This window comes from Podarcis cretensis (assembly GCF_951804945.1).
Source record: "Podarcis cretensis genome assembly, chromosome: Z".
Taxonomy (NCBI): Eukaryota; Metazoa; Chordata; class Lepidosauria; order Squamata; family Lacertidae; genus Podarcis; species Podarcis cretensis.
The window spans coordinates 26,200,852-26,215,023 of record NC_137184.1 but is presented as its reverse complement, the minus strand read 5'-3'; the positions used below and the strand labels follow the sequence as shown (position 1 = coordinate 26,215,023).

The following is a 14,172-nucleotide window of genomic DNA, read 5'->3' as shown; positions in this document are numbered from 1 at the left end:
AGGGCAGTAATTCCACCAGACTGCCTCAGTGGGATAGCTGGGATTTGGAGCTCATTTCATCAGCTTTGTTGGAGGCCCAGCTCCACCAGGCATCTCCTGCCCCTGAACTGTGCCAACTGGTTACTACAAGAACAACTGTTTAGAAATTGGGGCCTGAGCGTAGCTGTCAACATTTCCCCTTTTTTAAGGGAAATTCCCTTATTCCGAATAGGATTCCTCACAAGAAAAGGGAAAAGTTGACAGCTGTGGGCCTGAGTTGTGAATTTGATTTTCCTCTTCCCTCCCTGTCCCTTTTCCCTTGTGTGTCATGGTTCTTTTTTTAAGGTTGTAAGCCTATGGGTAGGGGCTGACTGTCTTGTCTAGATCGTATGCAAGCTGCTCTGAGAGCCTTTTTTGGCTGGAGAGCAGGGTACAGATTCTCTTCGTAAATAAATAAGTCGTATTTTCCTCTTCAGAGATCAAGCCTAGAAGATATCTCTCCAGCAGACAGTGGCGTTGGTATAAGTCCTTTCCTGGTTACAAGAAGCAACTCGCAAGGATATGGAAAAGGTATAGTGCCTGGCTAGCTCTGGTCCATGGGGTCACGAAGAGTCGGACACAACTAAACGACTAAACAACAACAACATGCTTCATTTCTTGAAGTTAAGCATTGGGAGCTTCTATTCAGGGAGGCACATTTACAGGGGAGAATCAGCAGGTGAAGGAAGGGTAAAACATTCCCCTCCTACCCAGTAATTCTTCCTAGTCCATATTCCATCCCTGCATTGCCATCTGAGATCAGATGGTAGGTGAGTGTAGCAGCTTACCTGGATGGGGCCACTGCAAGGTCAGGCTCCTGTGAGTTGAACCATCAGAAGCACTAAACTGGTGAGGGTGGCCCCACCGATGCACCCATACAGTCCCAACTTCACCTCTGCTCCAGCCCCACCCAGGTCAGCAGCAGCAGCAAATGCTGGTCTCAGCTCCACCATACCGTACACACTTCCACTGGAATTAAGAATCCCTGGTTTGCTTTGCAATGTGTAGGTGCACCCTGCGGCTGGGGCAGAATGCACTGCTTTCTCCAGAGCCGAGAGAACCATAGGAGAGCACAGAATGAGGACATTCACATAGCCCAGTTGGATGGCATGCACTTCCTGATAACAGTCAGTTGCCCATAATAAATTATAGGTTACTGTATTTGCTGAGTAGGCTTTCCCCAACCTGATGCCCTCCAGATGTTTTGATCTTCAGCCACCATCATTTGTGAGCATTGGAAATGATGCTTGGGGTTCATGGGAGTTGTATTGCAAAACCTCTGGAGGAAACCAGACTGGAAAACACTAGTTCAGAACACCTTGTAATTGCAAAGCAGTTGGGTGTAGTTCTGTCAATGATGCTCTGAACAGGGCCTTGGGGTTCTATTTTTGTTGCAGGCCATGAAATACCCTCAACAATATCCAGAAAGCTTTCTGAAAAGGATCTTGATGATTTTTCTTACTCAACTGGCGGGGATGTTGCAGATGCTCCTTCAGAAAGCCACACATTCTCACCAGTTCCACAGGAAGAATTTAGCCCTTCCAGCAAAATACCCGTGAAGAGGATGTCCAACAAAGGATCGTTCCAACCTAGCACAGTTTTAGCTAATGGAGCTGAGAATCCTGAGTTTGGTCTAGCAAAGAGAGAATCACCAAAGAGCTCAAAATTACCCACTCTAGATTGGGAAAATGGCCGTTCTGTCAAACAAGGAGCCAATTATACAATCTCCTCTAGCAACAATAAAGATGAGGAGATTGGTCTGGATCGGGAACACTTTAAGAACCTGAAGAACTTTTGGGAGAAGGGTGGGGAGCCCCTCTTGACTACTGATGTATCTGAAATCTCAGCAGAAAAGGCCAGCACCACAGAGGCCAATGGAAGGCCATCAAGACTGAACCGATCTCTCTCAGCCCAGTCTAATAACAGCCAAAATGGTGACGACAAGTTCACTTCTAATATACACCCCAAAGCCAGAATCCCCTACAGGAAGCCAGTTGCCTTGTCTTCCAGTGAAGATGAGCCCACTTACATAGCTCCTCCTAGGAAAGGATCGGGATCTGCAATCCCCCGGTCCACGTATGGCAGAAGCAAAGGGGCAATGACCAACAGAAATAGCCTAAGTGATGGGAATGGGAAGCAGTCTCCAGTGGAGGAGGAGAAGAAGGTACCACGTTGCACAAGGAGATCAAAGTTGCCGATTCGAGTGCCATCAGTCAAAATAGAGGCACCAGCTAAGGAGCAGACTGGCATCATTTTTGAGCCAGAGACCCCTGCTGATGAGTTTATTATGGCTGATGAAAGCAAACGTAAGACTGATTCTTTAGCAGGTAGGGTTCAGATATTGATAGAGTCTGTATCTTCAGAGGATGTTGATAAAGTTGGTAGCGTTGTGGAAATAAGTTCTGACTTGGGCTGTCAAGACAACCTGGAAATGGAAAAGAAGCAGCTTAAAGATGGGCCTAGTAGCCTTGCAGAGGACCCACTACAAAACGAGGCTGTAGATGAAAGAGGAGTTGCTCAGGAAGTGGATTCTTCCATGCTTTCAGGTACTGATGCTTTGCTAGTTATACATAGTTTTGTGCTGGTCAATACAAAAAACACAAAAATGTGAGGTTGTACCCAGATAAGTTAGAGTAGACTCATTAAAGTTAATGAGCCTAAGTTAGTCTTTTCCATTAATTCTATTGGGTCTACTCTGAGTAAGACTAACATGAGCTGCAACCCTGTACCAACATGCACATACCACATTGCCAATCAAACATAGAAAATATTAAGTAAAATATTGTCATCTTTTTAAAAACATCTAAGAGAGTAAGCTACCATCATATACATCTTAAACAATTAATCTACAATTTGGTGCCTTATCTCAGCTTACCTATAAACAGACATTTTTATTTACGGAAATACAACCACCATAATTATTCCTCCAGTACAGTTACCCCTTCTCTAGGCTTGTCTTCTCCAGAGGCTAAGGAGCCTGTGCCTCTTCAGATGTTGTTGGACTCCAACTCTCACCAGGCCAGCTGGCATGACCAGTGATCAGAGACAATTATCTACTATGAGGACTGACCCTGACAGTGAATGAGAGAACCTGAGCTCTATGAGTGTTCCATCAGTGGATGGTCCAGGAAGATCAGAGTTGTAGTCTAACAACATCTGGAAAGCCACAGGTTCTCCACCCTTAATCTGCTTAGCCATGGACCAAAAAACTGGAATCAATATTACAAAGAGCTCATCTTCACTTGCAAGCTGGCAGCAACTGACCTGGGTGGCCAGCAGTGCATTAATACAAACTAACCCAGTGTCTGGGAGAGCTGCTGGAGCAGAACAATGTAAGCCAGAAGGCCCAGCTGTGTACACAAGCTCCAGGACCACAAATAAACAAAGAATAGGAGGGGGAAGCTTAGGGAGAGGTGGTAGCCACCCTGTTCAAACCTTGGTTACAATAATGCCAATGTCTTACATTGTTTAATACACACCTGCTTGTTTTCCAATATATTCCAGAGGGAAATGAACATCATTCTCCGGCTGCCAAGAATTTAATATGTGCCAATGGCTATAGCCTTACGAAGAGCTTGCTGAACATTTATACTACCACAGAAAGTAAGTAGTAGCTTGCTTCAATCCACTGGTCTGGCTTTTTCTAACAAAGCAAGCTGGAAAAAGTTGCCATATTTTTCGCTCCACAGGGCGCACCGGACTATAGGGCGCACCTAGTTTTTTTTTGGGGGGGGGGATAAAGAAAAAAAATGTATTTCCCCCCCAGCCCCAAAGAGCAAAGAAGCTAAGACAACGAGCAGGATCCATCCCTCTGGCTGTCTTGACTTCCTCTTTAGCCGCCGGCAACCTCTCCAGCCGGGAGAGGTGCGCACCGACCCCTCTTGCTCTCCAGGCTTCAGCGAAAGCAACACGAAGCCTCCGGAGTGCGAAGGGAGCGCTTCCTCTGCGCTTCAGAGGCTTCCCGTTGCTATCGCTGAAGTCAAGGAGCCTGCATTCGCTCCATAGGATGCACACACATTTCCCCTTCATTTTTGGAAAAAGTGCGTCCTATAGAGCGAAAAATACGGTATAACACATGGAGCTGAACCTATCAGTCATACATAGCAGGCTTGACAAATCTCCTGGTTTTACCGCCTGCTGGAGAATAAGGAAACAGAACAGGGTGGAGGAGCCCAACCATCTGGAAGGCCTTTCAAGAAATTTGCAGACCACCTGCCTTAAGGTGTCCAAAAGGAATATGCTCTTAGAGTGGAGTGGGGGCTCTGCATGTTAGCCCTACTCCTTCCCTGCCCCCCAACATTGCTGTTCCTGCTGGAGGAAGTTGTTTGTTTTGCTAAGCGCTATGGCCAAGCTAACATTATTAATTACGTAATTAATTTCAGTGGAAGGGGAACATCAAACACAGTGCAGAAAATAACATAATTATTAATGTAACAATTGTGAAGTTAAAAAAAAAGCTACATCAAATATCGGTCATACTCACCTGATCTCAAACGAACATGTGCATTGCAATGATTCCTGCACCTGTTTCCAGCAGAATTCTGTATCACCCAGCTGAGACTGGCTTCGCTTAAACAGCCCTAGTCTGTTGGAATATTGTAAGTCCATTTGGCTGAACACACCTAAAGGATTTTTCAAGAATAGAGTGTGGGGAACCAGTTTTTTTTTAATTGTATTAAATTTGTTTTAATTTGTGGCAAATCAATTAAAAATGATTTGGCAAGGGGGGGGGGAGGATTCCTGAAGATTTGGAATCCTTTCTTATGAGCTCCCACACCAGTACAGTGGTACCTCAGGTTACATACGCTTCAGGTTACATACGCTTCAGGTTACAGACTCCGCTAACCCATAAATAATGCTTCAAGTTAAAAACTTTGCTTCAGGATAAGAACAGAAATCGTGCTCCGGCAGCGTGGCAGCAGCAGGAGGCCCCATTAGCTAAAGTGGTGCTTCAAGTTAAGAACAGTTTCAGGTTAAGAACGGACCTCCAGAACAAATTAAGTACTTAACCCGAGGTACCACTGTAGTGGATTTATAAGGGGTTGTTTTTACTTACCAGTGAAATGCAGAAGTGGTACAGGATGACATTTTGATAAAGACAACACGTGGACAATGCAACAGCAACAACCCCTCTGATCATGAACACCACCAATTCTGTAACAGACTCCTAACTATTTATCTACACAATTTATTAAATCCTTTGGCTTATTTACACTAATTTCACCGAATGCTTTTGGCAATACAGCAATTTTTATTTCAACCAACAGATGGCGCTGAATCCATGCGTAAATGCAGATATTCCCCTTTAACTGTTTTAGTTGCCATGCCTTTGTAATGGGCTTTTTAAAGGCAATTAACTCACTGGAACCCAGTTCCGGCGACTTTCAGGTAGGTGCCATTTCTGTTCCAAGAGAACGGGGGGAGGCGTTCATGGTGAGTTCCAGCACCTCTTTTTCTAGAGAAATAGAAAATGGCTATTTATATTTAAAAAAGAAAAAGAAAAAAGAAAGAGGCTTAAGAATATGTGAGTGCAATGCAACACAGATTTTTTAAAGCTGCTTGGTTTGCCACAGTCTCTATATCTAATGGTTTATACAGATAATGAAACAGGTTCTGTTGCTTCAGAGCACAGGATACAATCTTCATGTTGATATGTTTTCTTTTATTGTTTCCAGCGTACACTAAGCCTCAGGTGCCAAACCACCAGTACCTTGAGCCTGAGAGGGCCAAAGACTTTAGCAAATCCACTCCTCTCCTGCTGTCTGAGGTAGGAGTGGTCTGCCTGTATCATGTTTACTAAGTCCTTTTGCTGCTCAGGCTACAACTGCACCAAATATTTACAGGACTTTTATACCACTTTAACAGTCACATCTTCCCTGCAAAGAATCCTGGGAGCTGTAGCTTGTTTAAGGGTGCTGAGAGTTGTTAGGAAACCCTTATTTCCCCTCACAGGACAGCAGTTCTCAGAACTCCCTGGGTAGTGGGGTAGGAAAGTTGGAAATAATTCACATGCAACCAATGAGTCCCTCCTAGCCGGAGGCTTAGTTTGGTCAGAATCAAGCATGCGCTTCCAGAGTTAAGGATAAAATATGTTACGTCTGGTAAATGACCCACCATAGCCACTAGAGGGCTAAGGAAAGATTGAAAGAACCACTTTCAAGGGAATGGACTTGAAAATGAAGTAGGAACTGTTTAAAGTTCTACCCGAGATAAACTTAATTCACATTTAGTGCGCCTGGCAATTATGGCAACTGCTTTCTGATGTTTTTGAACTAAAACAGTTAAACTTAATTAAACCGAACAACTTTATTCCAAGCCCTGTCTATTTTAATAAGAAAAATCAGATGGATATCCCCCTTCCCACAAAAAGCATTCTGATGCACTAATAAAAATCGGGAAGTCAAGAACCATAGTCATTCAACAATCATCTTCTGCTTGCACCAATCACATCCCTCCATCCTTTCAGTTCCCATTGCAGCAAAACACTCAAACATTCCATGACCAATAATTAATATCCACCTTGGCTTGATTTGCAGACGGAATCAGACACAGCTTCAGAAATCAGCTTCCAGTTCAGCAGGCACAAGAAGACACCCAGCGTGGGGAGCCACTCCTCTGATATGGCCTCCGTCTCCTCGGTAAGCAGAGGCAGATTTAGAGGAGCGTGATTGATTTGGCTGTACTGGGCGTGAAACCTCAGGGGTGCCGCAATGTTGCAACTATTATTTAGAATTGAATGGGGGGGGTGCTAATTCTGGCATCACACAGGGTGCCGCTGAAATTTGGGAGCCCAAGGACCAAGATCTGGGCCAAGATCATCTAATGAAATTCACAGCTGAGAGAGGATTTGAACCCTGGTGTTCCAGGTCCTAGTCTGATACTCTAACCACTATACCACACTGCGTCTCACTGTAATTTGTTAAGAATGCTGGGAATTGTAGGAGGGAGTAAACTACATTTCCCAGGATTCTTTGGGGGAATCCATGTGTTTTAAAAGTATGTTGTGTACACAGACCAAGTTGGGTCATTTCTCCACATTTTAAAGCAATCCTGAACCTATAGACCTTCTAACAATGAATAAATGTCTCTCTTGCACCTTGGACAGGTGAGTGGCAGTGTCCTGAGTGTGTACAGTGGTGATTTTGGGAGTGTCGATGCCCAGGGACACGTTCAGTTTGCCCTGGATTATGATGAGAAGAACCGGGAATTTCAAATTTTCGTTTGTCAGTGCAAGGACCTGGCCATTGTGGATGAAAAGAAAGGAAGGACAGACCCGTAAGTGGTGCTAAAATTCTAAACTCTGGAATTGGGGTGGGGAGGGAAATAGCACTATCACTGCCAATTAATTGTAAGAGTTTTTTAGGACTGGATTGGACAGTATCTCTCCCTGGTCAGTCTCATACATATGGAAGGGGACCAGAGCATAGCTGCTGACCTTGATTCTGTTACATGCCTGTCTCTGGCATCCTTGGACATCTGCTCAGGACCATAAGATTCAAATGTTGCCTGTACAAGTAATATCTAGTACATGTAGGAACAGCCTGCATGGTCAGTTACCAGAGATTATCTGGGAAATTTGCCATGTGCATTGAATTTTCCACATGTAGGTGGAAAATTGCAGCCACAAATGGACATCCCAGGAGGGAAGTACCACTCAGAGTCTGCATAGAGGGCAGGTGTCCTATAAATCTATCCTTAGCCCCCTGTCCACAGATGTTCATAAAATCATGGAACTGTAGAGTTGGAAGGGTCCCTAAGGATCATCTGGTTCAACCCCCTGCAATGCAGGAAGGTCAACTAAAGCATCAATGACAGATGACCATTCAGCCTCTGCTTAAAAACCTCCAGAGTCCACCACCTTCCAAGGGAGTCTGTTCCACTGCCAAACAGCTCTTCTCATCAGAAAGTTCTTCCTGATGTTTAGTTGGAATCTACTTTCTTGTAAGTGGAAGCAGTTGATTGTTGGACTACAACTCTCATCATCCTCAGCCAGCTTAGAAATTGTAGTCCAACACAACATCTGAGGATGTGGACTGAATAATACTTTGCATTTAGCCTTTCTCCATGGCTGGTGGGCTGGGCTGATGAAAGCTAGCACCCAAACCAGCCTTTAGCTGACTGAATAGTCCAGCAAACTTTGAACAACTTTGCAAATGAAACATCCTTCATTTTGAGAGGAAGAATGCAAACGTTCCTTTGTAAAAGGACACTCTACTTCATTGCCCTACCCCAGTATATATCTCTTTTGCCACCTCTCTCCCAGGCATACAAAAGCCTTTTGATGTCTGTTGAGTTCTGGCATGAACTGGTGTCTCCAGCCTGCTTACCTGCAGATATATCCTTTTTCTGCCTGCCTCCTACCAGTCACAATCTCTGCCCAGCAGGTCACAGGCAACAGGAAGTCATGGAGGACCTCAGATGGGAGATGCGTCAGGATCTTTATCCACCATGAAGTTCTAATAATAATAATAATTTTTATTTATACCCCGCCCTCCCCAGCCAAGACTGGGCTCAGGGCAGCTAACAACCAATAAAAAACAAGATGACTGAAATGTAACTTTAAAAGCAAGATTAAAATACAACATTAAAACATTAAAATGCAGCCTCATCGCAGGAGGAGAAGGAAAAGAAAAAAAGAGAGAGGGAGGGAGGGAATCAAATTGACTCCAAGCCAAAGACCAGGCGGAACAACTCTGCCTTACAGGCCCTGCGGAAAGAAATCAGATCCTGCAGTGCCCTGGTCTCATGCGACAGAGCGTTCCACCAGGCCAGAGCCAGTGTTGAAAAGGCCTTGGCTCTGATTCAGGCTAATCTAACTTCCTTAGGGCCCGGGACCTCTAAGGTGTTGCCCTAGAGGTCCTCTGTGGGGCATACCGGGAGAGGCGGTCCCGTAGGTATGAGGGTCCTAGGCCGTGAAGGGCTTTAAAGGTCAAATCCAGCACCTTAAATCTGACCCTGTACTCCACCGGGAGCCAGTACAGCTGGAAAAGCACTGGGTGAATATGCTCCCATGGCAGAGACCCCGTGAGGAGCCTCGCTGCAGCATTCTGCACCGGCTGGAGTTTCTGGGATCTTTATCCACCATGAAGTTCTCTCTTCCAAACTGTACTGCAGGGCATTATCGCAGATAAACTCCCTAACCCCCAAATGAACAAAAAGGAAAATATGCATTCTCCTTTAATACAGAACTGCCCATATAAAAGCATAGCCCATACAGACTGTCAATTTCAGCAAAGTCCCAGTCCCAATTAAACATGAAAGTAAGTATCACAAGAGCATTCTTATAATATGAGCACTCCTAGATGAGGCAAAGGTCCGTCTAGTCCAGCACTCTGTTCTCACAGTAGCCAAACAGATGCCTTTGAGGAACCTGCAAGCGGGACCTGATTGCAATAGTACTGACTCCACCTGCAACTTCCAGAAGCTGGTATTCAGAGGCATACTGCCTCTAACAGTGAGCATAGCTGTCATGGATAGTAGTCATTCACAGCCTTCTCCTCCATGAATTTATTTATTTATTTACTTCGTTTATTTTAATTTCATAAAGTTTATATTCTTGATTGCAAAGAAGCCCTCAAAGCAAGTGGCTTACAAAAAGTACTAAAACAATTGTTAGCAGTAGCAACAGTTTAAAACAACCATTTGCAACATTTAAAAAAAAAATAAGCCAAAAACATATTAAAGCACAAGTCAACATCTTGCCTAAGCAAAACTGTTTATCACAGTTTTATCACACCATAATGAAGGTGCCTGCCTGATGTCAAATAGACAGGGAGTTCCAAAGTCTGGATGCCTCCACACTAAAAAGTACCAATTTCTTATAAATGTGCATTGAGTATTATTACCGTATTTTTTGCTCTACAAGACGCACCAGACCACAAGACGCACCAGACCACAAGACGCACCTGGTTTTTGGAGGAGGAAAACAAGGAAAAAAAATATTCTGAATCTCAGAAGCTAGAACAGCAAGAGGGATTGCTGCACAGTGAAAGCAGCAATCCCTTTTGCTGTTTTGGCTTCTGGGATAGCTGTGCAGCCTGCATTCGCTCCATAAGACGCACACACATTTCCCCTTACTTTTTAGGAGGGAAAAAGTGAGTCTTATAGAGCTAAAAATACGGTGTGTGGCACCTGTTATACTGCCAGTTCTGCAGAACCAAGTGGTTGAATGGGTATATATGGGGTCTTATCTTCTTTTTAAGGCCATTTAAGTTGGTGACCAACCCTACATTTGTCCCTGGCTCCACCAGATGAATTATAACTCAGCACAGACACCATGTTGACAACCCAGCTGTTGCTGACTGTCAGGCGTCCCCTGTTTGTATGCAAGATCCTAACTGTGTTGAATGTTAACTCGGTGGCTGCCTCTTCGCAGGTACGTCAAAACCTACCTGCTTCCAGACAAAGCACGGATGGGCAAGAGGAAGTCGTCTGTGAGGAGAAGAACTGTTAACCCCGTTTTCAATGAGGTGTTGCAGGTAAGGAATAAATACCTAGGAAGGTTAGGATTTGTGGCAAGGGAGGAGGTGGAATCGAGGATATAATTCTGAATCCAATCTCAGGCTCCCATCACACTAGAGCTCAGGACCACTACTGAGAATATCCTGTAGAGGGCATGGCTGGCTGCTGGCTGGGACCATGAACATGAATTAAGAGGTGATGATACACTGCAGTATTTAGTTTCAGGCCCCATTTGTGGTTTTATAAAACAAATGTGTAGAAGTGCGAACTACATGGGGCTACATAAACAAAGTGTGCTCCTCTTTTAATTTATTGTGAGCAAAGGCTGTGTTTTGCTTCAGTTGAATGGGATAACAATGATCCCTATATACCAGGGGTCAGCAAACTTTTTCACTGTCCCTTAGACCTTGTGGGGGGCTGGACTATATTTTGAAAAAAAATAATGAACCAATTCCTATGCCCCACAAATAACCCAGAGATGCATTTTAAATAAAAGCACACATTCTACTCATATAAAAACCCCAGGCAGGTACCACAAATAACCCAGAGATGCATTTTAAATAAAAGGACACATTCTACTCATGTAAAAACGTGCTGATTCCTGGACCGTCCACGGGCTGGATTTAGAAGGCGATTGGGCCAGATCTGGCCCCCAGGCCCTAGCTTGCCTACCCATGATATATACATATGCATCCTGTTCTACTGTGAACTGTCTGGTGGTCTCCTATCCAAGTGATTAGCCAGCTCAGTGCTGCTTAATTCCATCAATACTATGCCCCCGCCCCCAGAACCCTCCCCTCAGCACTATGAGATGGTAACCATTAAGAGAACAGAAGTAAAAACAATGTGTGCAAAGTGATAAAAGTCGCTTCTCCTTTCTCCTCAGTACAAAATAGAGAAAATGGTCCTGCTGATTCAAAAACTAAACCTCTCCATTTGGCACAATGACCCTTTGGGACGGAATAGTTTCCTGGGCGAGGTGGAAATAGACCTTGCCAGCTGGGACTGGCAGAACAATAAACTGAACTGGTATATGCTCAAGCCACGGGTAAGTATGGTTCAGCAGGGATCCTGCTAAATATAGGTTCTTATATAGGGTGAAGGGCTTAATCATACATTCACATTTTTCTTCTAAGAAAACTTCAGTCATTCACGCACACGCACACACACACACACACATTTCTGGAACAGAGCCCGTGTGCTGTAGTGGTTAGCATGGAAGGGCTAGGACCTGGATGACCAGGGTTGTAATTCCCACTTGGCCATGAAGCTCACTGGGTGACCTTGGGCCTGCCACTGCCTCTCGGCCTAACCCACCTCACAGAGTTGCTGTGAGGATTAAATAAAAAGGGGGAGATCCATGTGCAGTATGTCACTTTGAGTTCCTTAGAGAACAAGGTGGGGTATAAAAGGGGTGGGGTGTTGCCTAGCAACCAGTCAGAATTGCATGATCCTTGCTGAGGTAACTCATGCTCTGATTGGCTATGTAGCTCTGAGGGAGTTTTCCTCAGTATGTATTGTGGATTTTCTTAAGGCCAGTTCTAAGAAAGGCAAACTCCCGCCATTCATTTCTCCTCAAACTATATACTCTTGTCCAGCTTACCTTAGATCAACAAGGAGAATTTCAACATAATTTTAAGCAAATATCTCCTTTAGTGCAGCATTTCTACTTGCCTACTGTCCTTTCCTCCCCTCATGCGCTATTCTGGTGGCTTTACTGATCCTCCTGAGCCAATTTGGGGACAACCCAAAGCCCTGTTGTGCTAGCAGAAGTTCTTGTGCAGGCTTCCAATGGTGGGAACAGTTAGTCAAACCTGACCCTGTTTTCATTCTCTCTCTGGACTTTGTCTATGTTCTTCAAGTGCTAGCATCATTCCCCTACACACACACACACACACACACACACACACCCTGCCTTTCTGCTTCCACTCCTGATCACAGCCTGCCAGGGCTGCATTTCATTTAAAAACTACTCTCAGCTGCTATGGAAAAGAGATCAGCATTGCCCCTCACATCTAGTTTTGCCCAGAGGCAATTTTGCTGATTTTGATGGAGAGAAATTTGATTGAATTTTCAGCATAGGTAGGTTTTCAGAATTTGTTTGGATCTGATCACCAGCTGATTTGAAATCCCTCGCTGTGGTTTTCTGCACACCATGCTTCTCACAGTCCTTTCTCTTTCAGATCCTCCCAGCCATCAATCATGTCGACCATCGGGGTGTGATGAACCTGTCCATCAAGTATATCCCACCAAGCAGTCTAGGTAAAAACACAACAGTGAAGATTTCAGAAAGCGTCTCCATGTTACTACAGGGTTGGGTACCATGCACCACCCATTCTCATTATTATATATTATTGTTGGGAATCAGAATGGATTCCCCGCCCCCGCAAGCCACACTACATATATCAGGGCTTCCCAAACTGTGTTCCATGGACCACCAGTGGTCCTTGAGCTTCATTCAGGTGTTTCACAGCATGACAAATATTCATTTTGATTTTTTATCTGCTTTTATTTCTTACATATTTATTTTATCATACTGCAATTTGAATTCTTTGAGACGCAAGTTGTACTAAAATGTCACCCTTGGACAGTGTGTGAAGGGAGAAAAGCTGATGACTGAAATTGAATCCCTAAGGATCTCAAAAGAGAGAAGAGAATCTTAGAATTCTCCCTGCAACCCAACAGCACTAAATATTGGACAATTAGGAAGAATAGTTGGACCACCTGAGAACAGATTCATAAAGACCTATGGGGTCCTTTCATGCTGAGGTCTATGTTGTTCTCCCCTCTTAATTTTCATAACAGGCCTGTAAGGTAGGTTAGGCTGAGAGGGAATGGCTGGCTCATGATCACCAGCAAAGCAATCCTATGCATGTGAAGTCAGAAGTAAGCTTCATGGTATGGAATGGGCTACCTTGCAAGTTTGTCATAGCAAACTTCTTTTCTCTTCAGCACATGGGGGGAAAGAGCTGTGGCTCAATGGGATGAGGGCCATAGCTCAGTGGTTTGCATGGAAAAGGTCTCAGATTCAGCCAATTTCATCTCAAGATAAGGCTACAGAAGACCGCAAAGCCACTGTTGGTCAGAGTAGACAGTACTGGGATAGATGAACCAATGTTCTAACTCAGTCTAAGTCAGCTTCCTATGCAGGGCCAGCTCTACCATTAGGCAGTGAAAGAACCCCCTCAGATGGCATGTTCTGGTGGTTAGCAGCAGCCTCCTAGCTGTACACACCTGTCTCTGCAAGGTAGAGTTGGCTGGGAAACAGCGACTGAGCCCAGGTCACCCAACGAGCTTCATGGTTGAGTGGGGGTTTGATATATCCTTGTCCCTAGTTATAGGAACATAAAGAGCTGTCAGACCATTGGTCTCTCTAGCCCAGTGTTTCCCAACCTTGTGCCTCCAGCTGTTTTTGGACTACAATTCCCATCATCCCTTGCCACTGGTCTTGCTAGTCAGGGATGATGGGAGTTGTAGTTCAAAAACAGCTGGAGGCACAAGGTTGGGAAACACTGCTCTAGCCCACTGTTGTCCACAGTGACTGGCAGTGGCTCTCCAGGATTTAAGGCTGTGGTCTTCTCTCACCACTGTACTTGGAGCTGCTGGGGATTGAACCTGGGACCTTCTGCATGCAAAACAGATGCTCTGCCACTGAGCTACAGTATTCCCTATACTTAATGGCACCTTCCCTGG

General features: G+C 44.7%; 1 protein-coding gene across 3 annotated transcripts in view; it reads left to right on the top strand.

Annotated features, from left to right (window-relative positions):
* LOC307207626 (synaptotagmin-like protein 2) overlaps positions 1-14,172 on the top strand; it is a 56,269-nt gene that overhangs the window by 36,012 nt on the left and 6,085 nt on the right. For all 3 annotated transcript variants that reach the window (XM_079961629.1, XM_079961630.1, XM_079961631.1), the window contains 9 exons: positions 456-549; positions 1,416-2,564; positions 3,523-3,621; positions 5,694-5,785; positions 6,555-6,656; positions 7,124-7,293; positions 10,394-10,496; positions 11,366-11,527; positions 12,663-12,741. In XM_079961629.1, coding sequence (XP_079817755.1) covers positions 456-549; positions 1,416-2,564; positions 3,523-3,621; positions 5,694-5,785; positions 6,555-6,656; positions 7,124-7,293; positions 10,394-10,496; positions 11,366-11,527; positions 12,663-12,741 — 2,050 coding nt within the window. The remainder of the gene's footprint in view (positions 1-455; positions 550-1,415; positions 2,565-3,522; positions 3,622-5,693; positions 5,786-6,554; positions 6,657-7,123; positions 7,294-10,393; positions 10,497-11,365; positions 11,528-12,662; positions 12,742-14,172) is intronic.